The sequence below is a fragment of the Bombyx mori genome, chromosome 21 (genome assembly GCF_030269925.1).
Source record: "Bombyx mori chromosome 21, ASM3026992v2".
NCBI lineage: Eukaryota > Metazoa > Arthropoda > Insecta > Lepidoptera > Bombycidae > Bombyx > Bombyx mori.
Window position 1 is genome coordinate 7037388 of NC_085127.1, and position 25138 is coordinate 7062525.

Sequence of the window (25138 nt, forward strand, 5' to 3'; positions counted from 1 at the left end):
TCAGGATCAATGGATTATTATTTTCTTGTAATCCGAAAAACGAAAAGAATTACGATGCCTCACAATCTTTTTATTCAATATATAGTATAAAAACTTACTAACTTTTAAGATGCCTCGTTATATTTTCTTACCACTTTATTAAAAACTGATATACGTAATGAATTTGACGATTACTTCTTCAACCTATGATAATCATAAGCTTGTCCCAAAAATTTTAAGTTGCCATATTAAATTACGGGTAGTATTGTAAGCCTGTACGAGTAGATACCACCTTCCTATCAATTTCAGCCGCGAAAGAGCCATACACGGGCATGTCAATAGGATTAACCGTTAAACTGAATAGTTATGAATCCGATCTTATGCCCAAGGAACAGCGATCACATCATAATTTGTATAGGTTGAGGTAACCGTTTAAAACCAGGTGAGTCGTGAATTTGTGTACCTTACTAAAGCAATGAAAAAATACAAATCATAGTGTTTAGTTGTAAGATTAGTTTTTTTTTCCTACCTAAGCTGATAGCCTTAAGAAGCTATTTCAGCGTAACCTTAACTAGTAGGTGAGCTCGCGGGGCTCAAACCTGACGACGTTGCTAACACGAACCCTAGCAAGAGCCGTGCTTCGCAGATTGTACCACCGGATCGGAAACGCGACCCACTGGATAGATCCGGCGAGAAACTCGGTGGGCTGTGTCTGTGGGTTAATTTACTCGTCGCGCCGGAGGTTAGTTTTTATGTAGGTAGTTTAAGTTCACTGTTTGTCTTCCAAATAAAATAAAGTAAAATAAAATAAAAATACTAAACACTATTTAGTGCAAATGAGTTTGCCGGCAAACGCATACATTAAAGTTTACTTATAAAATATCACGCTACTCACGTGATCAAAAGTCTAGGTACAGATGGTCTTGGCCTCCTGCCATACACCTGCAGTGACCGTCTCGGCGGAGGCGATGGGATGTCCAAATACACCAACTCTGGATCTACAAATAAATTAATTAATCTTTCGTTTTATTTTAATGCTTTTGACGTTTTGGCTAAGGTGTAAGCTCGTTCATTCACTGCATGTTTTTCGTGGAAATCTAGCATAGATTAACAGAGTTATTTGTAGATGTCAAATATTTGGCGCCAATTATTATTATGTCTCTGTTTTTCTTTCTAGAATTGTTTAGCTTGCTTTGTTAATAGAACCAAACACTGTTTCATAATAATTACTAGGAGGCTGCAAGCTGTGAGTATTCGTGAACACATTTCGCATTACGAACCTGCTTGAGATTTTTTTTAAGCTGCAATGGTTTCTAATTACCTGCGTGTAGAGCTGTGCTCTAGCCCTTTACATATATGTTACATATAGGTTTACCCGATCGGGTAGAAGGGCACAGTAAAAGTAGGTACTATTCTTGAATAGGAAGTACGCATCTATTGCCTTCAAAGAGAGATGAGGACACGACCTATCTGATGGTGAGTGGTTACCATCGCTTATAGACATCAGCAACGCTAAAGGTACAATTATAAACGTTGCCTACGTCTGTTAAATAGATTGAAGACAATGAGCATGCCAAAGCACAGTCTAAATAATAAATATATATATATTTTTAATAAAATTAATAAAGTAAGCCTATATTTTAATTGAAACCTGATTTGGAATTCTCATTGAAAGGTTTGATATATCGGTGGGCATAAAAAGTTGATTCTTTTTTCACAGCCAAGAACAACAAGTGTGTTATTAAGCGGCCCACTGGCTTATTTACTGCTTCTAAAAAAGCATGCATTCTATTTCTTAGAATTCTTAGTTGGTAAATTAACGTTTGATACTAGCATTTAATTAATGGCCGAACACGTACCATGCTCGAATATTTCACAAATTGCAGCATCTGATACGGATCGACCGCGCGTTCTTAAATTAGGTCGATCTTTTTTGAAGTAGGACCAGTGACGCGCCACCGATGAACGCAGGAGACGATTGAATCTACGAAACAAGAATTGTCAATCAGTGGAAGAATAATTAATGACTTAATATAGTATTATCGATAATTGCAAAAATCAAAAGAATGAAATTTGATATTCTAATATAATTCTTGAGAATTTGACATTTGTCGATTTAGAATGGGTCTGCAGTTTTGATTTTTATTATACCATATTCCTGATCCCGTGCGTGCGTACATAGGTATTATATTGTAAATAAACCCTGGCACTGAATAAATATACATTGAACGTCTTACCCATCACGTCCGGGACGCTACAAACAGTTATTTGGACTCATCTAAAAATTTAAAATATTGTACTTCTATGACGTTAATATTTCGCAATAATTGTAATTAGTTTCAAAATTTGATTTCGCGTGTCTAACTCAGTTTTGTGCATATTAATATTACACCAATCCTGTTATTCATTGCTAATAAAACATTTATCAAATTCATCATTTTGAAATCTCATGCATATATTTTTAGTATTTAGTTCATATATTTAGTGAACGTCGTTTTTTAGATACTTCGGTCTGTCGTATACTTTATGAAGCCGTGTGATGTAAGGGACTGTTCACCCGATCTATTTATCACAAGTTGACCTTCACCTAAATACTTCTATCATTCGATCACTGACTCGTCATTTGTACACTTTCAATGTTACGTTAATTTCAGGCAGGTATATAAACAAAACTATTTACTATTACAATATAATTAAAATCGGCTTTTATTATTCGTTTATTTATAGCTCGAAGAGTTCTAGATTGCAAACATGTTCGAATTAACCACATAATTTTTGTTGTATCACTAATGTGGAGATATAAATACGATATGTACTTACTTACTAGTGTTAGGACGTCTTTTGAGTCCGCACGGGTAGCTACCACCACCCCGCCTATTTCTGACGTGAAGCAGTAATGCGTTTCGGTTTGAAGGGTGGGGCAGCCGTTGTAACTATACTGAAACCTTGAACTCATATCTCAAGGTGGGTGGCGGCATTACGCTGCAGATGTCTATGGGCTCCGGTAACCACTGGGTATCCACCAGACGGGCCGTGGGTTCGTCTATACCCCTAAGTAATAAAAAAAAAATGTTTTTATTTAGCACCGATGATTTGAAGTTTATTATGCTGCGCTTTAGTATTGGTGATATGTGCATTTTTTGTTATTATTTTTAACCTACCTATTCGCTGATAGCCTATTGCAGCCACGCCTAGAAGGGTAGGGGTGGCTCGCGGGCTCAACCTGAGAGATATTGCTAGCACTGGCTAGGGCTAGTGGCAAGGGCAGTGCTTCGCAGAATCTACGACCGGATCGGAATACCGACCCACCGAGAAAATCCGGCGAGAAACTCAACAGCCTCATGAGCATTGCTCACCAATCACCGTTAGACGAATGCGCATATTAAATCAATAAATAAATGCGCTCAAGCTTGAAGAGCGCAATAGGCGTTTCAACTGAACACTTGATTCAACCCTATATCTTTATGGACAAGGGTGACTTTGTAATGACCGCTTGACAATAAATAGCAAGCGGCTTGGCTCTGCCCCTGGCATTGCTGAAGTCCATGGGCGACGGTGACCACTCACCATAAGGTGGGCCGTATGCTCGTCTGCCTACAAGGGCAATAAAAATTTTTTTACCGTGAGCTCTTAAACTCGTCTTACCTAAATCAATAAACTCACCTCTTTAATGGCGTATCACAAATTTCTGAAGACGAACTCGTTGATGTTGAAGAATCGCTACCGCTTGTCGCATGTTTATAAACCACACAACTAACGCTCTTACGAATCATTGCACTTACGATATCAGTTAATTCAAAGTCAACTCTAAAATACTTAAACAAAACTTGTCCACAAAACGAGGTACTGATTTCAAATAAACAAACCCGATTGTATGAGCATCACGATTTCTTATGAAATACTGAATTTCGTTCGTATGGATGATGTTCAAACGAAAGTTTGTCACTCGCGTCTATATATAAACTGACCAGAGACCGGTGGCGCCCGCGCCGCTCCCCCATAAGATTTTGACTCATCGGCAATTAGATTGAAAAAATCGGTCAATTTGCATGTTCCGAAAGATTCGTAAACAAACCACGATTTCCAAGTATGCGCTGAAAGTATGGAGCATTGTGACTCATTTTAGACAAATTCGCTGTTTGTTTACTCAGTTTTAAAACTGTTGCATGTTTCCGAATGAAATTACAGCATGTGTTTTGAAGTCGTCGTGGCCTAAAGGATAAGACGTCCGGTGCATTCGTATCTAACGATGCAACGGTGTTCGAATCCCGCAGGCGGTTACCAAGATTCTAATGAAATACGTACTTACCAAATGTTTACGATCGACTTCCACGGTGAAGGAATCACATCGTGTAATAAAAATCAAACCCGCAAAATTACAATTTGCGTAATTACTGGTGGTAGGACCTCTTGCGAGTCCGCACGGGTACTACCCCGCCTATTTCTGCCGTGAAGCAGTAATGGGTTTCGGTTTGAAGGGCGAGGCAGCCGTTGTAACTAGAGACCTCAGAACTTACATCTCAAGGTGGGTGGCGCATTTACATTGTAGATGTTTATAGGCTCCAGTAACCACATAGCATCAGATGGGCTGTGGGACCATCCACCCAACTAAGCAATAAAAAAAATTAAAAAATGTGTTGAGAGAAATAAAACACAGTCGACACATATATTTCATGTATTCACTAAAGTATACATACATTTGAAATCTAACAATAAAATTATTTTATATTATAAACATATACACTAACATGGAGAAGTTTCTTCCTTAATATTGTTTACAACACTGAAGTTTGTAAAAACATTTTCAGGTTAAAACTTTCGAAAGTATTGAAACTATTACCTACTTAAATTACCGGTATTCAATCGTAAACGAATTATAAATCCCAATTATTACATTTAGATACGCGGAGATCGCATTACATATTTAAGAATTAAAAAACTTAAAATCTCGTATTTTACTTCAAAACTTTTAGTGAGCTCTAAACAATCGTACCACATTTTTTATTTATTTACGCCACTAACAATATAAACAGAGTACCGGACTGTTCATGTAATGATTATCAATGATCATCAAAAATGCTGCGTAAACTTAAGTACCCAGCCCTGCACAACTTCACCACGTGTGACGTCATTCGGGGTCAAAATAAGAAGCCAGCTGAACATAGATTAAAATCAATTATATTATTTGGAATATAATTCAGGACACTCACTTTTGCGACAATTAGAACAAAAAATGACAATTCCATTTAACGTGTCTTGCGAATTTTAAACATTTTTAATTTATAAGTACCTATTTGCACGGGCAAGTATTAACATGTAGTCTTTACTGACTTATATTAATGGTAGCCAACTAACCATCGATTTGATAACATTTCTGAATGACAAAATATAGAGCAGACATTTTAATTACAAAAAAACTATATTTCAATTAGAGAGATAACTAAATTAGACTCAAATCAACATAGTCCACAAAAATAGTAGACTGTACAATTAATTTAATTAAATTGACATACAATTATTTTTTAAATTGTGGTCCATTAGTGCCCCTTGTCTTATATTAATTACAAATACTCGTATTAATACAATAACTTTCCCCAGACGTTATTAAAAAATAAAAATATACAGCCCAGTTTCGAATTTAAAAACACTACAAATTTAAAATAACGTTACACCGGCGAATTTCGAGCACTTTACAAATACAAATCGCATTTACACAACAAAAATACAACAAATATATTTCTTATCCTAAACAATAATTAGGACTATGATTTAATATTTCTTCAATCCTTAAGTGACCCATTTTTTTTAAAACATATACATATTAAAAAAAAAATTAAAACAAAATTTTAAACATATTATGTACTTAAAATAGTCGCTTTCGCCAGTCATCGTCGTAATTAAAATTACTCTTACGAATAGTTTACGGTTTTCATGGTAGCAGACCAAAAAACGAAACTTTAGTGATTATGAAATCAAAACAATAAACAGACCAGATTAAACCCTAAAATTAGATTGAAATGTATTTGAAAACGTTGAGTTGTTGAAACAACAGAACAAGTGATTACGCAGCCACTTTTAATATAAATCAGGATATTTATTTCACTATTTTGTAAGCATTCCTTTCAATGTAACAATGTTTTCGATAATATTTAGAAATACATAATGGTCTATCTATGGTCTATGGAATAATCTATAGCACAAATAATAAGTATTTCAAAGAGTTCTTAATAATATGGTCTGCGTGGATTATTCTGAAACAAACAATATTAAATTAAAATAAAGTAACCCAAAAAAGATGCGGGGGTAAAACAAAATTGTAAATATAACATTCGGTTTTGTTCTGGTTTTTTGAAAAATCATTGAAATTCTCATTCATTTGTCTCATTCAATGTGTGACTTATATTCTAGTCTATAGACTCCGATAACAACTCGATAATTCCTGCTAGGCTACTCATTTAAGCAAATCTATATATAATATATATAAATGAATTGCTGTTCGTTAGTCTCACTAAAACTCGAGAACGGCTAGACCGATTTGGTTAATTTTGGTCTTGAATTATTTGTGGAAGTCCAGCGAAGGTTTAAAAGGTAGATAAATATGAAAATGGTCGGAATTAAATAAAAATAACAATTGTTTTTTCTTTGATGTGTCTTCCGTCGCGTCGGACGGATTCCTTTTGTTTGTTTTGAGTTTATTTTATACAAAAGTTTAGATCTTTTATTTATCGATTGAGGCACTACGAAGTCTGCCGGGTCAGCTAGTTATAAAAAAAAAATATACATACGTCATTTCAAAATATTAAAAAAAATACACACGCCTTAGCTTAGCTAATCGAAACTAATTTTAATCCTGACCGGATAAAAGGATAAAGTAATAAAATCATTTTATTGCCACCTACCAGTCCTTGATTCGTGTGCCAATTTTCAAGTTACACATGTACAGGCCAAACTAATAAAAAAGCGTTTAAAGACGTAATCTTTTGACTTATCAGGCAATATTATATCTCTATCTTTCGAATTAATTGCGCCCAAAACCATTTACTACCTATCGGGGTTTAGGATTTATCGTTGTGTTGGAGCATGGGAAGATACCAGTCTTGCCATGAAGCCGACAATAACTTCTGAGTAGTTCTGAGACTTCGAGTTCAGTGTCGGAATTAACTTCTCGATCGCGTAAAAGTTAACTCAAATTTATATTATGGAGTCGCAACAGCGTTCCTACGTTTACCGCTAGGGGCGCTGCTCTTACATTTTTTTTTAACGCTGGTGAATCCATTTACGGATACCCGGTCGAGGGGGGTAACGGACCGGGTTATGTCGGACTCAATTTTTCATATTCATGCTTATATGTACATATATTGCAATTTATTTAAAACATAATAAATTTTGATGCAAAACCGCCCTATCCCTAGTTTCACCCATAAATAACTAATGGCTTTGTAAACATTATTTTTGTGGCGTTTTGCCTAAGTGCTTGCAGTGTAAAAGTCAATTAAAACCTCATTATCTCCATACTAAATATGATCAGTTTAGGCCACTTTTGCGCTGACGGCCTCATATATCTAAAGATAATATAGCTTTACCAATGGATTAGGTCGGAATCTGTAAGCGAGCATCATGCGTTTCCTGTACGCGTCGAACTCGTCGTCATCGGGCGACACCACGTCCGAAGTGGACGCGCCCAGTCCTAGATTCTGTACTGGTTGTTTCGCCCTGAAAAGACAAACCATATAATTTTATATCTAATAATAATAATTTACATAATATCTACATTTTGACTAGGGTTGCCACCTTTTTTTTGCAGATAAACTACATTGGTGATTCTAGGTAGGAAAAAAGTACATAGTATTATAATAAAGTACAATTTACATTTAATTATTATTATGCATAAATACGTTATTTGTATTACAATAATAATTGAACAAATTAAACAATAAATTGAGACAATTAATGACAGTGACATTGTTGACATTTGAGGTTAAGTTGCGTTCAGAAATAGTTGTTATAAAACGAGTGCATATGTGATGTGACGTTGGCGAGTAGCGACATCGATTGAGCAATCGATGTAATTCGCTTACAAAATATATATATATATATGACTAAACTTTTCAAAATCCCAAAGAGAACCAAATAATGCCAAACAATTTTCGTGTATTTTATTGTTCACATAAAGTATAGAGTATAATTACCAGAAATTAAGTACTATACTTTATTATAAAGTACGAACGGCAACCCTAAGGGTGACAAAAATTGCAGAGCGGACGACACACTTCTGATGCAATACACTAGCAATCAGTTGACCGACGCCTGATTTAAAGTGTTTCCCGGAGATCATAGACAACATAAATGCTGCAGTTCACCTTTAGACATAAACTGGAAATCTCAGTTGTGTTATATAACGGCTGTCCAACCCCTCAAACCGGAAGGCGGGACTTCTTCGCGGCACAAATACATAGGATTGTGGTTATTACGGGATTTACTTAAATGAAATTGACTATGCATTTACAACTTTCTTTAACATCATTAGAATAATGTATTAGGCGCTGAGAAAAATCAGTTATATATTTTATTAGATTTTAAGACAAATACAGTTCACTCACTTGTTGATAGGTTCCACGATGCCTGAACCTTCTACGCCGAGACCTTGACCCTCATTCCATCCAAGCTTCTGAAGCATTTTAAACCCTAAAGCAAATTATTATTTTTAGCATTTTAGTATTCGTTCCTATTTATTTAAATTTAAAAATAGCAGATATGCTTGTATCGTTCATAAACTCAAAACAAACTAGTATTTAGAAACTTTAACAATAAATAAATATTTACAATCTTATTCGTAATAAAACACTTATCGTTAAGATACATACAGGTTTTAGTGTAACATAATTCCTTAATAATTAATAGCCTTATACATAAAATAATAAGTTATCAAAGCTTTAGAAGGCCATTACAAGAGTTGTCAAGGAGTGTTATTCTAAATTCTGAAATAAAATTCAGAAACTGTTAAGCAGCTTACTAATTGACAGCCCAATGAAATTAGAGTAGCCCAGAATCTGGGTTCACACCCTATAATAAGCGTTTGAAAAAAAACATGGCCGACTGCAGTCAGCTGTTTAATTGGCCAGATTATTGAAGTTATTATTCCTAAAATATATACATGCGAAGCTTACTCGTCGGTATTGGCACGGATCAGAGTTAGTGGGTGAGTTAGTGGTCTAGTGAATATCTCATATATTTAGTTTAGTTATCAAAGCTTTAGAAGGCCATTACAAGGGTGGTCAAGAAGTGTTATTCTAAATTCTGAAATAACATTTAGAAACTGTTAAGTAGCTTACTACTTGACAGCTCGATGAAATTAGAGTAGCCCAGAATCTGGGCTCCACGCCCTTTAATAGGCGTGTACAAAAAAAACATGGCTGACTGCAGTTAGCTGTTTGATTAACCAGATCATTGATGTTAGTATTCCTATTAAATTAAATCCATGCGAAAATTACTTGTTGGTCTTGGCACAGGTAAGTGGTAGTGGGTGATGAAGCACTCTAGTGAATAAAGTCCCTTTATCGATACAATTAATATATTTTTCTTGACACAGTCATAGTATGGCACGATGTGGTAGACATTTAATGTGTACTCACCGACATTATCTTCCTTCAGCTTGAACTCTTTATAATCACTCAGGTCTGGCTCTTTGCCATTTTTCAAAGCTGAATATTTTTCCATGAATCTGTAATTTATCATAAGTGTTATAAAAAATTATAATGCATTTCTTTGGACTTGCAGAAGGTAAAAAGGACTTGAAATATCTATTTTCGATCTAGAAATTACAAATAGTAAACTGTTGATTAGATTTTATAAAGGTAGGCGAGTTCATAGCCCACCTGGTGGTGTGGTTGAGATATAGTGGTTACCGATTTTGACATTTCTATGGACTTGACAAAATAAATAGCAAATGTCTTGATAGTATCATATAGAAGGAGGAGGAGGAGGAGTATACATTGTAATGTATTAAAAGTTGTGTCCTCTTGAATGGGAGTTACAGCTTCATGACAGAGAATGATCTTACTTTTTCAATTCCTCCGGAGGCAGGAAATCTCCAATGTGATGTTTACCAGCAGCCTGCCGTGTTAATTCATCGGCCCACTTCTCCGTAGCAAACATTTCTTTAGCACGCAATCTGTCAATAAAAAAATCATGACGCTATAACTAATTAAAAAATTTTGGCATTCACGACCTTTTTCATTTCAAGAACCTAAAAATATGAAACTCGATAAAACGGATATGACACTGGAAAAGGGACACCAAAGAGAGACCGACATATACATCTATATAGCATCTGGAGTGCGACAGAATGAGATAGAATAGTTCTAAAGGTTTCTACGGCGTGTCACCTGAACTCGTTTTATTTATTTATTAGAGCAATTATTTAATTTTCTGTACATACTTATGTTCCCAGGTACCGTCTGTTGTGTCCTCGTCGCTGTCGTACTCGTACTTGTGTTTTCCGGCGGCAGCAAGACGTTCGGCCTCTTGGCGTTTCTTTAGCATATCCTATTTGAAAAAAAAAAAACAAAATTCAAGCACATCTGTACCGGCCGAGCCGTCGCAAGCAAAAACGAACCTTAGACTTTTTGGCGGGAACGCGAGGAGTGAAGTTGTGTGATTTGTTTTATTTTGTCTATTTAGTGTTTCTTCAGTTTTAAATGTGTAATAACGGTGGTTTATTAACTATTTAATATCTGTGAAAGTGCACAAATGTGGGAAAATGAAACAAAGTCGCTGGACGTAACTTCTTGGTATCCTTCAAAAGGTCCACTAAAAAAATTGCAGTAGTTAACCACCATTTTACTGAGATTATACTTTATCCCATATGAACTCATCACATTTCATTTCATTTCATAACATTAAAATAAGACATGACTTAAAGGCCTTAGTTACCAGGTCATAAAATCCTTTAAAAAAAAAGCAAGCAAAAACGAACCTTAAGAAGGTAGGTATTAATCGGTGGTAGGACCTAGTCCGACTGGCTGGCGACCACCCTCCAACTAGAGTCCGCCGCCAAATAGCCTAGCTGTGTTCCGGCGTGTGGGTTGGAGAGCCAGTTCTATCCTTTCCCTTTCCCCTTCCTTGTTGGGGTTGAGTCTTGGTGACGCCTGGAACTTGCGGAGCAGACGTGCGTGCGAACTCACGGGGCGTGATTGTTTGACGGGGGTATAGGGAGACCCAGTGAAACGGTAACCGCTGCCGCCCGCCGGTCAGTAGGGGACCTGAACCCGGGTGTCTCTACTAAACTCCGCCCCGGGAAGCTGTCCCGCCAACCGGTGTAAAATCCTGTCGTGCGGTCGTCGTGCCGGAGTCGGAGACCGGAGTGGATCCCGGCGATCGCACGCAGAGTGGACTGGGGGCCCTTCCATGCCCTGCGTCAGTCTCTCACGCAACCCGTGGTCGAGCACGTACTATGTTCCGCGCTTCATTCAGGTGTTGCCTCGATCTCACCTCCAACATCCTACCTCTCCTAATCCTACTCTCCGTAAACTTAAGAATCATGAAGACGACAAAAAAAAAGAAAAGGGTTTCACAGGCGGTCCCCCATTCCACATTTAATGTGGATTTCAGCAATGTCAGGGGCCTACATAGCAACCTTGACGCCGTACACCACCACCTTGAGACGGCGCAGCCTGCCCTGCTTTTTTTAACGGAGACGCAGATATCTGCTCCGGATGATACCTCATACCTTGAATACCCCGGCTACGTATTGGAGCACAACTTCCTGCGTAAAGCCGGGGTGTGCGTATCTACGCGTGCCTGTACAGGTCCCACAGCAGTGATGCAGGTTCAGCTCTGTTTGAGCATGTGCAAGAGGGGACTAACCGCGTGCTTGAGCAGTACCCATCTGCGGAGGTGGTGGTTCTTGGAGACTTTAACGCTCACCACCAAGAGTGGTTGGGGTCCAGAACCACTGACCTCCCGGGTCGGACTGCCTACGATTTCGCCTTGGCCTACGGCTTCTCCCAGCTGGTGACACAGCCCACCCGTGTCCCAGATATCGAGGGGCACGAGCCTTCTTTGTTGGACCTTCTGCTGACCACAGATCCGGCCGGATACAGTGTGGTGGTCGACGCTCCGCTTGGATCGTCTGATCACTGCCTTATTCGTGCTGCCGTACCACTCTCTCGTCCTGATCGTCGAACGACGACCAGGTATCGAAGAGTTTGGCGGTATATGTCAGCAGATTGGGATGGATTGCGTGAATTTTACGCATCCTACCCTTGGGGGCGGTTCTGCTTCTCCTCTGCTGATCCTGACGTCTGTGCGGACCGTCTTAAAGACGTGGTGCTCCAGGGGATGGAATTGTTTATTCCCTCCTCTGAAGTGCCCGTTGGGGGTCGCAGCAGACCCTGGTATAACAATGCCAGCAGGGATGCTGCACACCTCAAGCGGTCTGCATACGTGGCATGGGATAATGCCAGGAGACGTCGGGATCCTAACATCTCAGGGGAAAGGCGGAAATATAACGCCGCTTCCAGGTCCTACAAGAAGGTAATTGCCAAGGCGAAGTCGGAGCACGTCGCTAGAGTTGGCGAGCGATTGAAGAGCTATCCCTCCGGGAGCCGTGCTTTTTGGTCGCTCGCCAAAGCTGCAGAAGGAAACTTCTGCAGGTCTAGTCTCCCACCACTGCGCAAGTCCGATGACAATCTGGCCCACAGCGCGAAAGAGAAGGCTGACCTTCTGGTCAAACTCTTCGCCTCGAACTCGACTGTGGACGACGGGGGTGCCACACCACCGAACATCCCCCGGTGTGATAGCTCCCTGCCGGATATCTGCTTCACACAGTGTGCAGTCAGGCGGGAGCTCCGACTCCTGGACGTCCATAAGTCGAGTGGGCCAGACGGCATCCCCGCAGTGGTTTTGAAAACGTGCGCCCCTGAGCTGACACCTGCGCTAACGCGTTTGTATCGCCTCTCTTATTGCACTAACAGGGTTCCGTCTTCATGGAAGACCGCCCACGTCCACCCTATCCCCAAGAAGGGTGACCGGTCGGACCCATCGAGCTACAGGCCTATCGCGATAACTTCCTTGCTTTCCAAGGTGATGGAGCGAATTATAAATACACAACTCCTGAAGTATCTTGAAGATCGCCAGCTGATCAGTGACCGACAGTACGGTTTCCGTCACGGTCGCTCAGCTGGCGATCTTCTTGTATACCTTACTCACAGGTGGGCTGAAGCCTTGGAGAGCAAGGGCGAGGCTCTTGCTGTGAGCCTTGATATCGCGAAGGCCTTCGACAGGGTCTGGCATAGGGCACTTCTATCGAAGTTACCATCTTACGGAATCCCCGAGGGTCTCTGCAAGTGGATCGCTAGCTTTTTGGATGGGCGGAGCATCATGGTCGTTGTAGACGGTGACTGTTCTGATACCATGACCATTAACGCTGGCGTTCCACAAGGTTCGGTGCTCTCCCCCACGCTTTTCATCCTGTATATCAATGACATGCTGTCTATTGATGGCATGCATTGCTATGCAGATGATAGCACGGGGGATGCGCGATATATCGGCCATCAGAGTCTCTCTCGGAGCGTGGTGCAAGAGAGACGATCAAAACTTGTGTCTGAAGTGGAGAACTCTCTGGGGCGAGTCTCCGAATGGGGTGAATTGAACTTGGTTCAATTCAACCCGATAAAGACACAAGTTTGCGCGTTCACTGCGAAGAAGGACCCCTTTGTCATGGCGCCGCAATTCCAAGGAGTATCCCTGCAACCATCCGAGAGTATCGGGATACTTGGGGTCGACATTTCGAGCGATGTCCAGTTTCGGAGTCATTTGGAAGGCAAAGCCAAGTTGGCGTCCAAAATGCTGGGAGTCCTCAACAGAGCGAAGCGGTACTTCACGCCTGGACAAAGACTTTTGCTTTATAAAGCACAAGTCCGGCCTCGCGTGGAGTACTGCTCCCATCTCTGGGCCGGGGCTCCCAAATACCAGCTTCTTCCATTTGACTCCATACAGAGGAGGGCCGTTCGGATTGTCGATAATCCCATTCTCTCGGATCGTTTGGAGCCTCTGGGTCTACGGAGGGACTTCGGTTCCCTCTGTATTTTGTACCGTATGTTCCATGGGGAGTGCTCTGAGGAATTGTTCGAGATGATACCAGCATCTCGTTTTTACCATCGCACCGCCCGCCACCGGAGTAGAGTTCATCCATACTACCTGGAGCCACTGCGGTCATCCACAGTGCGTTTCCAGAGATCTTTTTTGCCACGTACCATCCGGCTATGGAATGAGCTCCCCTCCACGGTGTTTCCCGAGCGCTATGACATGTCCTTCTTCAAACGAGGCTTATGGAGAGTATTAAGCGGTAGGCAGCGGCTTGGCTCTGCCCCTGGCATTGTTGAAGTCCATGGGCGACGGTAACCACTCACCATCAGGTGGGCCGTATGCCCGTCTGCCTACAAAGGCAATAAAAAAAAAAAAAAAAAAAAAAAAAAGGTAGATTTTTTTATCATTATTTACTATAAAAAACCAAAACTCTTACCTGATACAGTAAATTTAATTTGAAATTATCTTCGCATTGTTTCCATTCATCTGGATTCAAATTCGTACGTCCGTAGTTAGTCATCGCGTACTGCATCAGAGCTTGATTGTTCCGATTCACGGTCGTTAACTTCACGCCTTCTTCGTCGATCTTTGCCAACTTCGGACCTAAGCAGTCAGTTTAATAATGACTTGTGATAAAGTGACGGTCAAGCGATTCGGTAAGCAAAATAAACCAAGTAATGTACATACATAACAATACAAATTTAAGTGTTTTCTCAGTAATAATTACAAACCACAGTGACTAGACTAGCACATTATAATTAAGTTTGTTGGTGACAAAGCGATTAAAAGTAGGTGAAAATTGAATATAAGTAAAACTCATGAAAACAGTTGAGTGAAATAATTTTTATTTAACCGATGATCTTTTTTTTTGTTATTGCTTTGATGTGTGAACGAGCTCACAGCCCACTTAGTGTTAAGTGGTTACTGGAGCCCATAGACGTCTACAACGTAAATGTGCCACCCACCTAGAGATATAAGTTCTAAATTCTCAAGTATAGTTACAACGGCTGCCCTGTCCTTCAAACTGAAACGCATTACTGCTTCACGGCAGAAATAGGCAGGGTGGTGGTACCTACCCGCGTGGACTCACAAGAGGTCCTACCACCAGTAATTGCGGTCATGAAATCAATGTAAATTAACCAGTAGACATGTGTAAGTACTGTGTGCCATGCAGTACGCGTAATATAACACGACCGCGTACTGTAACAGTATCTATTACCCGGCAAAATTTAGCATGTCACATAACACTAAACATGACGTTCATATCCATAGAACATGTTATAAAAAGGTCGGTTCATATCTAGAGGTCCGTTGTCCGTTGCATTCTGGTCTAAGTACTGTAACATTGTATATGTCAAAAAAAAAAGTGGCTATTATTTACTATTTATAAGTTGAAACTAAAAATGTTAACATTAAATCAATTTTATTTATACATTTGAAAAAATCTAAAGTAAACTTGTATAGAGTTTACTTGGTAATAATAAAAGGTCTTTAATATCTGACACCCGAACAGTCAGTACAATAAGACATACGTAATTGTTAGCGGGCTATACAAATTAAACAATACAGGCATATGTCTGACATATTATTATGTATTACAGTACAGGCATATGTATTAGATTAAGGTAGGTACCGAGTACTGTTCTAATGCCATATTACGCGGTACGAAGTGTCATGCCATATGGCATTACATCATAGAGTACTGTTTTACGCATGTCTACTAACCAGGTAGTATATTCGGGGGCATCGGAGCGATGACGCCTGGCGGTTTAATGTCGGCCGGCGGTGGCTCGTCACTCCATCTCGATTTCTTTTTTCTCCTTCGCTCCCGTTTGGCCTCCGGCTCCTCGTCGCTTTGCGAGCTCGCTTCGCGCTTGTATTCTCGATTTTTGTAATCCACCAAGCTGCTGTAAACAAAAACACAAAAATTTGTGTTAGATCTGAAGAAGTTCCCTGTTTACTCTAAATTTTTATAAATATTTATTTCAATAAATAAATTATTTCAATAAAGTTTAAAGAAAAACCATTATTTATAGTAATATAATATCTAGTGATGCACACAAAAATTCATTCTCGAATACGAGGGACACGATTTACCTATTTATATGTATATTATTTTTATTTATACTATATTTCAGTTTCTTTTTTTAAAACCATAGCATTTTGTTAGTAGGGATTACTTAAAATCTCTGTTAGTAATACAAAAAAAAAAATCGTACACATAACTATCATTACATACATTTTATATCATTACATTTGTTTTTTTTTTGCCTTCCAAGTGCCTGCTGCAAAGACTATTCATCAGCAGTCCCTCGATAATGTATAATAATAATATATATTAACTAGTTGTTGTTACCCGCGATTTCGTCCGTGTGGTCAAGGAAATTGAGTCTAATTTCCCGTAGTATTAAGGTGTTTTTTGCCTCAACACGGACAAACAATCACACTTTCACATTTATAATATTAAGTATGAATATAGATGTACCTTATTTATGGATTTTATGTGTGCATTTACCTGTCTTGGCTTTCCTCTTTGATACGTCTGTTATCACCGCTGTCATCGTCCTCCAAACTGAATTCCGGTTCGTACTTATCTTCGGGTTTAACAACAGGCTTCTTATCGAATCCCTTCCTTATATTATCCACTAACTCCCGAAACATCTTGTATTCCTTCGAGTCTGTATTATGGAGGATCCTGCAAAATAAAACTCAATACAATGTTGAGTTTATTGGGGAAAAACATTCAAAAAGGATGCGTCTGTACGGTCTGTTGATCTGAAAAGCGAACTGGAATTTCTCTGAACGTAATTCCATAGTAGAGTTGAAACGAATGTCCAACAATTTTGTGAAATCTGATTTTTGCATTGTAATTTTAGTAATGTATTTCTGGGTCAAATTAAATCGGGATCGAATAATTCGTTTAAATACAAAAACCAATCTTTAAAAAGCATTTTATTAATTCAAGAATGGTTTTTCTTCTTAATTTTTCCGCTTCCGTTTGTCAAATAATTTAATTTGATATACTTATTTATTGTGCCTTACGGATTAATCGTTCTATTCGGAAAATTTTCAGACAAACCGCTCTCTGCATGTAATAGAAGGTGGTTAAGGACATAAACGGAATATTTCTTTTGGTTGTTTGCATTATCTGTTTTGATTCTATAAAGCCTTCTAGTCTGTGATATTTGGAATCGAAAAGATGAAAAATATACGGTTTAAGAATAACAATAAAACCACTATTATCTTTAAAACGCCATCATCGACTTCCTTTAGAAAAAAGAAGATTCACAATATTTTAATGACTTTGTTTTTCAAAGGGGGTACTAAGGGCCCGTAATGGTATTGAGCAACTTTGCCAACATCCTAGCACCTCAGACGCTCTGTATCATATATTGTTACGATAAACTGTGAAATGTAACAACTAGTATCATCAGGACCACAGGTTTTTGTATCTTCGATGGTAATCGATGAGCAGCTGTGTTTGTGCTTGTAAGCCAAGGGAAGTTCAGAAACAATCCTCTTAATTAGATTTTGACGAATTATAAAATTCAGTTTGCTCTCACAAATTAATCCCAAATGCTTTATTTAGAGGAAGAGGTAGACCTAAGAAAAAATGGATAGATTGCGTGAGATACGATATGTGTAAGAAGGGGGTGAGCAAAGATGGTATATAATAGAGGAGTATGGCAAGAGAAAAGATGTTGCGCCGACCCCAGGTGACTGGGAGAAGGGCAGGAGAATGATGATAGGTTTACTGTCTCACATCAGTTGAACACCAAAGATTGATTAAATGTTGAACTTTATTTCCACTTCATTTTTAATCTCACCGGTGCCTACCTAATGACCATTTTTTGTTGACCATTTAAATTCCGATCACTTTTATTATTTCTGCTTATTCCTGCCGTGAAGCAGTAATGCGTTTCGGTTTGAAGGATGGGGCAGCCGTTGTAACTATACTGAGACCTTAGAACTTATATCTCAAGGTGGGTGGCGCATTTACGTTGTGGATGTCTATGGGCTCCAGTAACCATTTAACACCAGGTGGACTGTGAGCTCGTCCACCCATCTAAGCAATAAAATAAATAAATAAATTGAATTCCGATCACTTTTATAATATATATTGTCGTTAGTTTGGTATACTTTATTTTTTTGTTTGTTACTAGGCTGCACTAAAAGTATCGTGAATGGAATATTTCCACTGTTCCTGTCATATTAAAATCTTTTTAATTGAAAACTCCTTGGTTTTAAAAATCGAATACCATTTATTTATTTTAAAAAAGATTCTCGGTCTTGTCACGAGGTTTTGTCAAAGTTGTTTAGTCGTTGAGAAAATGGAATTGACTCGAGAAAATTCAAGAGCGATGATTTATTATGACTTTCGAAGTGGTTTAACACAAAAACAGTGTGTTGACCGGATGATTTCTGCATTTGGTGATAAAGCCCCATCCAAAACCACAATTTATCGCTGGTTTGCTGAGTTTCAACGTGTACGTGTCAAGCTCAGTGATGATCCCCGTCAAGGTCGTCCAAAAACTGCAGTCACCCAAGAAAACGTTGATGCTGTGCGTAAGCTGATTGAGGAAGATCGACATGTGACATACCGCGAAATTCAGGCAACTTTAGACATTGGCATGAGTCAAATACAAATAATCTTGCATGAACAATTAGGTGTAAAAAAGTTGTTTTCCCGAAGGATACCGCATTCGCTCTGTGAAGAGCAAAAAGCGGCTCGCGTTACTTGGTGCGTCAGAACTCTCGAAAGATTCCACGCAGGATCCTCAAATGCTGTATACAACATTGTATTAGGTGACGAATCCTGGATATACGCGAACGAACCCGAAACAAAAAACCAGTCACGAGTTTGGGTGTTCGAAAATGAGTTAAAGCCAACAAAAATTGTTCGGTCACGGAGTGTTGCAAAAAAAATGGTGGCCACGTTTGTCTCCAAAACCGGCCATGTTACGACTATTCCTCTTGAGGGACAAAGAACGGTTAATGCAGAATGGTATGCTAGCATGTTTGCCACAGGTCGTTTCTGAACTCCGTAAAGAGAACTGCAACCGCCGCATCATCCTCCATCACGAGAATGCGAGTTCTCACACCGCGCACAGACCAAAAGAGTTTTTAGAGCAAGAAAACATTGAATTATTAGACCATCCGCCGTACAGCTCCGACCTAAGCCCTAATGATTTCTATACTTTCCCTAAAATAAAGAATAAATTGCGTAAACAGAGATTTTCATCAGCGGAGAATACTTCGAAAAGCAATAAATACATTTTTAAATAGTAATGCTGTGTCACTTCGTTAATTCCCGAAATTTTCAGTGCCGCCCTCGTGCACATACGTTCCTAGTAGTGAAAAATACTTCGAAAGTTATCGTTTTAAAGTTATAGAATTAGGCAACTATAGTTGACCTTGTGCCATCACAGGTTAGAATCGTCTCATCCCTACATTAAGGTCAAGTTTATGTAATTTTTCTCGCCGCTCTGTGACAAAGGCTATCCGTTTCAACTACTAATTCAAAATTAATTGTGTAATAATCGATATTCATGATTTCGATTTGATTTAAACTCAATTATTTATTCTTCCAGTTCGTTTATCAGATCAGTTTACCTGAAAAGTTGTAGGAATAGTGTTCTAATGATGGTTTTCTAATACATATTTATATGCGTATAAAACCAATCTTCCGAAGCCTAAATTTAGAACCTTATTCCGTTGGCATGTGTGTGAGTAAAAAGAAATGAATACGGCACGTATCCTGTAACGGTTTAACACTGGCTACCAGTGGCATTACCACAAGTATTGGTCTTGTGAGTGTATTGCTTTCAGGACATTTTCCCAGTGGTCGCCGTTGCTGGCGACTTCGTTGGCAGCCCGGTACACCGATGGCGGGAACGCATCTGGAGAGAAAACTGCACACCACGAGTCAGCATTTTGTCTAGCGTTCAGATAACACGGACTAAATAAACGAACGCTATGTACAACAACTGACTTTTTAGCGTCATGTTTTTGTTGTATTTATATTTTTTCTTTGGTCGACATGAAATCGATTTGCACAGATTGAACTTTTTTTTCTGTTTCATAAATACGATTGATTTATTTTAAGTCGTAAAATAAGCAAAAGCTTCGAATCCTTTTTTTGGTTCATTTGAAATTGAATAGCATGCAATAAACGATTATTGGCATATCAAATTAATGAAATAAAATCTATAAAATTACCTTGTGTTGCATTGGACGGTGGTGGGGGTACGTCGCCGGGATTTGTTTCTTTAGGCTTCCTGTTCTGAGGAGGTAGGGGTGGCAGTGGCGGTGGGGGGATCTTTCCCGATTCGTGAGAATTGGGGGTAACAGAATTAGGGGGCCTGAACGGCATGCGTGGTGGGCAGTTTCCACTATCAAAATTTGGAGGTCCGTTTGGTCCAAAAGGCGGTCGAGGACCTCTGAAGGGCATGTTATTCATAGAGTTGGGAGGCATGGGTCCGTTTGGACCCATCATTGGGTTATGGAAAGGCGGACCGAAAAATGGGGGCATTGGCCCGTTTGGTCCCGGTCCTGGTCCCATATTTGGCCCACACATATTGGGTGGCATAGGTCCACAATGACCTCTAGGACCATTAGGGCCCATAAAGTTTGGAGGCATACGAAAATTAGGAGGACCTCCCATAAACGGAGGCATTGGACCACCTGGTGGCATCATAGGCCCACCAGGACCCATTGGACCGGGGCCTATGTTAGGCCTTGGTGGGCCTGAATTCGGTCCGGAGCCCCTCATTGGTCTTGGGCCCATATTTGTACGTGGTCCCATATTAGGGTTCGAGCCCATATTTGGACCAGGACCCATATTAGGACCTGGTCCCATATTAGGACCTGGCCCCATATTAGGACCTGGCCCCATATTAGACCCTGGTCCCATATTAGGACCTGGTCCCATATGCTGACCAGGCCCCATATTAGGACCTGGTCCCATATGCTGACCAGGCCCCATATTAGGACCTGGTCCCATATTCTGACCCGGTCCCACATTCTGACCGGGACCCATGTTCGGACCTGGACCCATATTCTGACCTGAGGCCATTTTCGGATTTAGACCCATATTTGGTACTTGGTTCATTTTCGGACCCGGGCCCATATTTGGACCAGACCCCATATTGGAAACGGGGCAAATCATATTAGGTCCCATAAAACCTGGAGGAGGCATTGGGCATGGTCCATTTGGGCCTGTATACATATTTCCTTGTTCTGAGTTAGAATCTGAGTCTCCATCAGTTTTAGACTTCCAGTTGTCCTGTTCCTCAGAATCTTTGGGTTGTCTGACAGGAAATTGCATAAGGGATGGTATAGAGTTGGTATTTATATTGTCAACAGATTCTCTTCTGACCACCACAGGAGTAATGGGACTCTGAGCTCGATTGCGGCCCCTATCGGTCCATCGCCGATATTTTTCCCTGTAATTAAGATAAGGAATTAATAAAGTTTACTAAATTTAAAAAATTAATTAATTTTATAATTTACCTTATTTTACTAGAAAATAACATTAGCATTTTTAATGTAATACTTAGCATGTAATACTTTTGTTTTGTGATTTTAATTTTGCTTAATTTTGTCTTTTTATTCATTTTCCTTATTTTATAAAAGGACATCATTTCCTTTTTTTTATTTACTGCTTAGATGGATGGACGAACTCACGGCCCACCTGGTGTTAAGTGGTTACTGGAGCCCATAAACATCTACAACGTAAATGCCGCCACCCACCTTCAGATATGAGTTCTAAGGTCTCAGTATAGTTACTACAGCTGCCCCGCTTTTCAAGCCGAAACGCATTACTCTTCACGCCAGAAATAGGCAGTGTGGTGGTACCTACCTGTGCGGACTCACCAGATGTCCTACCACCAGTAATTACGCAAATTATAATTTTGCGGCTTTGATTTATTCCTTCACAGTGGAAGTCAACCGTGAACATTTGTTAAGTACATATTTCATTAGAAAAATTAGTACCCGCCTGCAGGATCCTATCACCGTTGCATCGCTAGATACGAATGCACCGGACGTCTTATTCTTTAGGCCTCGACGACTTTCAATAATTATTTCTTAAATAATTCTTTCTATAATTACAAAGTATAAAAACATCATTATTATAATCTTAACAAAATGAAATTATAGCAAGGTAAAATACCCATGGTAATATTTCTGTTACTGCTGTTTTTAATGTTTTTTTTGTCAATTCCCATTTTCAATTAACCAGAAATATCAGATTAAATGTGCAAAATTGATGACATATAAATAATTCAAATCTATAATTGGAGTTTAAAATCCTGTGAAATCAGGGGTTATTGTGGCCTTAAGGATAAGACGTCTCGTGCTTTCGTATCTTGCTATTCACTGGTATCCAAATCCCGCAGGCAAGTACCATTATTTTTAATGAAACATGTATTTAACAAATCACAATTTACTGGTGGTAGGACATCTTGAGTCCACATGGGTAGGTACCACCACTCTGCCTATTTCTGCCGGGAAACAGTAATGTGTTTCGGTTTGAAGGGTGGGCCAGCCGTTGTACTGTAAAACGGAGACTGTAGAACTCATATCTCAAATGGTTGGTCAATAGCATTTTTTCACTAATTGATACTATAGAAATAAAATAAGGAACTTCACTATAGTTCTACACAACTCTTTGCTTATTAAAATATTTTTAGAGTACTTTCGTTTTGTTTCGTTACATTAGCTGTTTTCTTAGTACATTAACACATTACCTTCCCCTGTCACCAGAATGTCTTCTTTGTGTGTTTGAATCTGAATTGTCTTCATCTTGTTTCTCAGGTTTCTTGACTGCTTCTGTTTTGTTTTTCTCTTTCGCTTGCTTTTCTATCTCTATCTTTTCTTTTTCCTTATCTTCCTTCTCTTTTTTTTCCTGACTTTGTTTCTCAAGAAGAGCTTTATATTGACTCATGAAACTCCCATCATTGGAAAATATGTTTGCATTATTGGAATCATCTTTTGTAGAAGGGCTATAAATTAATAAATACAAAACACATATTTATAAACCATTACTGAGACTGTCAACACACAATAATCAACACATAATATGTTCAATATGTATGCTTTATGTTACTTATGACGACGCTTGCAGCTAAAAGTAAGTATTGTACTTTTTGACGAAGCATGTTGCTGATAACTTTATTTCTGTAATCTGACGAAGCATGTTGCGGATAATAACATGTACTTTTAGGTTAGGAATATTGTGTTCTTTTTTTATAATAAATAAATATTTACTTACTACTTAAAAAAAAAAAAATGTTCAATACAACAAAGAGATTAAGGATAAATATTCGATAAATAGGACTGAAAATAAAACATGAGTTAACAACAGCTGTTCCATTTCAAATGATGGAAGCTAAGAATTCTTTATATAATCACAGAACGTAGAATAAATAAAGTTAGTATTACAAACAGTCTTGAGTGTATGAGAGCAGCCACATATCGGGCTATACATGGCAGGTTACTGTCCTCCTCAAGCTGACTTCTGAGATAATCAACGATGGTGGTTTTAAAATCACTCCCCCTCACAAGCTACATAGACATAGAAGTTGATTGCCAGAGAACTGTATTATTGCAGTGTATTTTATTGTACATACACATAAAACTCTAGAAGCAATCTACACTGAAATCCAATCAGTATGAATCCTAACAGCAGTTAAAAAACTCTCAGCCAAACACGTAAGAGATATAAAATCCAAACAAGATTTGGTACATAGCATCCATCCGTTTAAGTTTCCATCACGTAAGTCACCAGGCATGGATCAGAGGTGTTCAGAAAAGGTACGGTCTTATTTGAGAGATCAATGACAGGATGTAATCGAAATAACAATTAATTATATTACTGGTCGTATAAGTATCATAAGTGTGAACTTCATATCAGTAGGTATGTATTTTGATAACTTCAACAAATGTTGGAGTAATCAAGGATAGTCATTAATTTTCTTTTTACGGTGGTGTTATTTGAAACAATATCTACAATATAGCTTACTTTGATAGTTTGGCTTGTGCGGCCAATGCCGCTGCCTGTTTTTGTGCTTCGACTTTAGCTTGGATCTCCATCTTTTTTTTCTCTATTATTTGCTCTTGTTTTGTCATTTGAGCCCATCTTGTACTCAAAGCAGATTTGTTCTTTACATCTTTATTTTGAATAGTGTTGTTCATGGCTGAGTCCATATAGAGTTCATGTGTCGCATGAAATTGTATTACTCCTATTTTATCACCAAAACTCAGGGAACACCATTTTGATTATTTTTGATAAGAATTTGACAGTTGACACTTGACAGTACTGGTGGTAAGGTTCTATATTTCCAAATCCAGATAGGCGAAGGTATCCTATCATGAAAACAAAGTCCTTCAACTACTCTCTTTTGCACAAAAAAAAATAACAAGAACCCAATCCATTTAATGTTTTCTCAATAGATAACCGTTTCCTAAAAAGTACCAATAAGACAAGTAAGTAGTCAAAGATCGAACTGAAGATTCAATAGTTTTGCGATAAATTAATTTTAAAGTTGTTTAAAAACTACAGAGAGAGCGAGAGAGAGAGCGAGAGAGAGAGAGAGAGAGACAAAGTGAGAGACAGAGAGAGAGAATACCTTTTATTGCACACCAAAACACAACTTACATTCAAAAACAGTCAAAAAGCAGATAGATTTGTACAATAGGCGGTCTTATCGCTAAAAGCGTTCTCTTCCAGACAACGGTTTAATTTAAAGAAATTCTGGAAAATATAAAAATATAGCAGGTGTGCCGCGGTGTACTATTGATAATACGTTATTATAATAAAAAATATATAAATGCAATAAATAGATATACATACACCGTTTACATAATACTATAATATGAAATAACTACATAAATAGGTAGTTATGTTTATCAAATGATTTATATACCAATATACAATACTTACATACTTATAATAAATCAAAAGTATGGAAATGATAAATGATTAATTGAATGAAAGCTAAATGAAATACGCTTTTAAGCTTTAAGCCACATTTTTATAATTGTTGTATTATCATCAAACTCTAATGCG

The 25138-nt window shown here is 38.7% G+C and overlaps 2 protein-coding genes across 4 annotated transcripts in view; both read right to left on the reverse strand.

Annotated features, from left to right (window-relative positions):
• The window catches only part of LOC101736541 (protein Aster-B), a 91332-nt gene extending 87389 nt beyond the window's left edge, over positions 1-3943 (reverse strand). The window contains exons 1-3 of one of the 2 annotated variants that reach the window (XM_021350257.3): positions 3643-3943; positions 1839-1963; positions 875-977 (exon numbers count right to left, since the gene is read on the reverse strand). In XM_021350257.3, coding sequence (XP_021205932.1) covers positions 875-977; positions 1839-1963; positions 3643-3752 — 338 coding nt within the window. In that variant the 5' untranslated portion in view covers positions 3753-3943. The remainder of the gene's footprint in view (positions 1-874; positions 978-1838; positions 1964-3642) is intronic. The other variant, XM_021350258.3, reaches the window with a different exon arrangement.
• Positions 3944-4639: 696 nt separating this feature from the next.
• On the reverse strand, positions 4640-24377 carry LOC101736676 (uncharacterized). 2 transcript variants are annotated; one of them, XM_004929593.4, is made up of 13 exons: positions 24092-24377; positions 22818-23072; positions 20287-21512; positions 19862-19979; positions 16583-16762; positions 15793-15971; positions 14504-14670; positions 10418-10524; positions 10040-10150; positions 9612-9700; positions 8580-8664; positions 7563-7692; positions 4640-6230 (listed from the first exon to the last, which is right to left on the reverse strand). In XM_004929593.4, the coding sequence occupies exons 1-13, from the start codon at positions 24274-24276 to the stop codon at positions 6204-6206; spliced, it is 2859 nt and encodes a 952-aa protein (XP_004929650.1). In that variant the 5' UTR covers positions 24277-24377; the 3' UTR covers positions 4640-6203. The 2 variants fall into 2 exon arrangements, with proteins under 2 accessions (XP_004929650.1, XP_004929649.1); XM_004929592.5 differs by having other exon boundaries at positions 15793-15974.
• Positions 24378-25138: the final 761 nt, after the last annotated feature.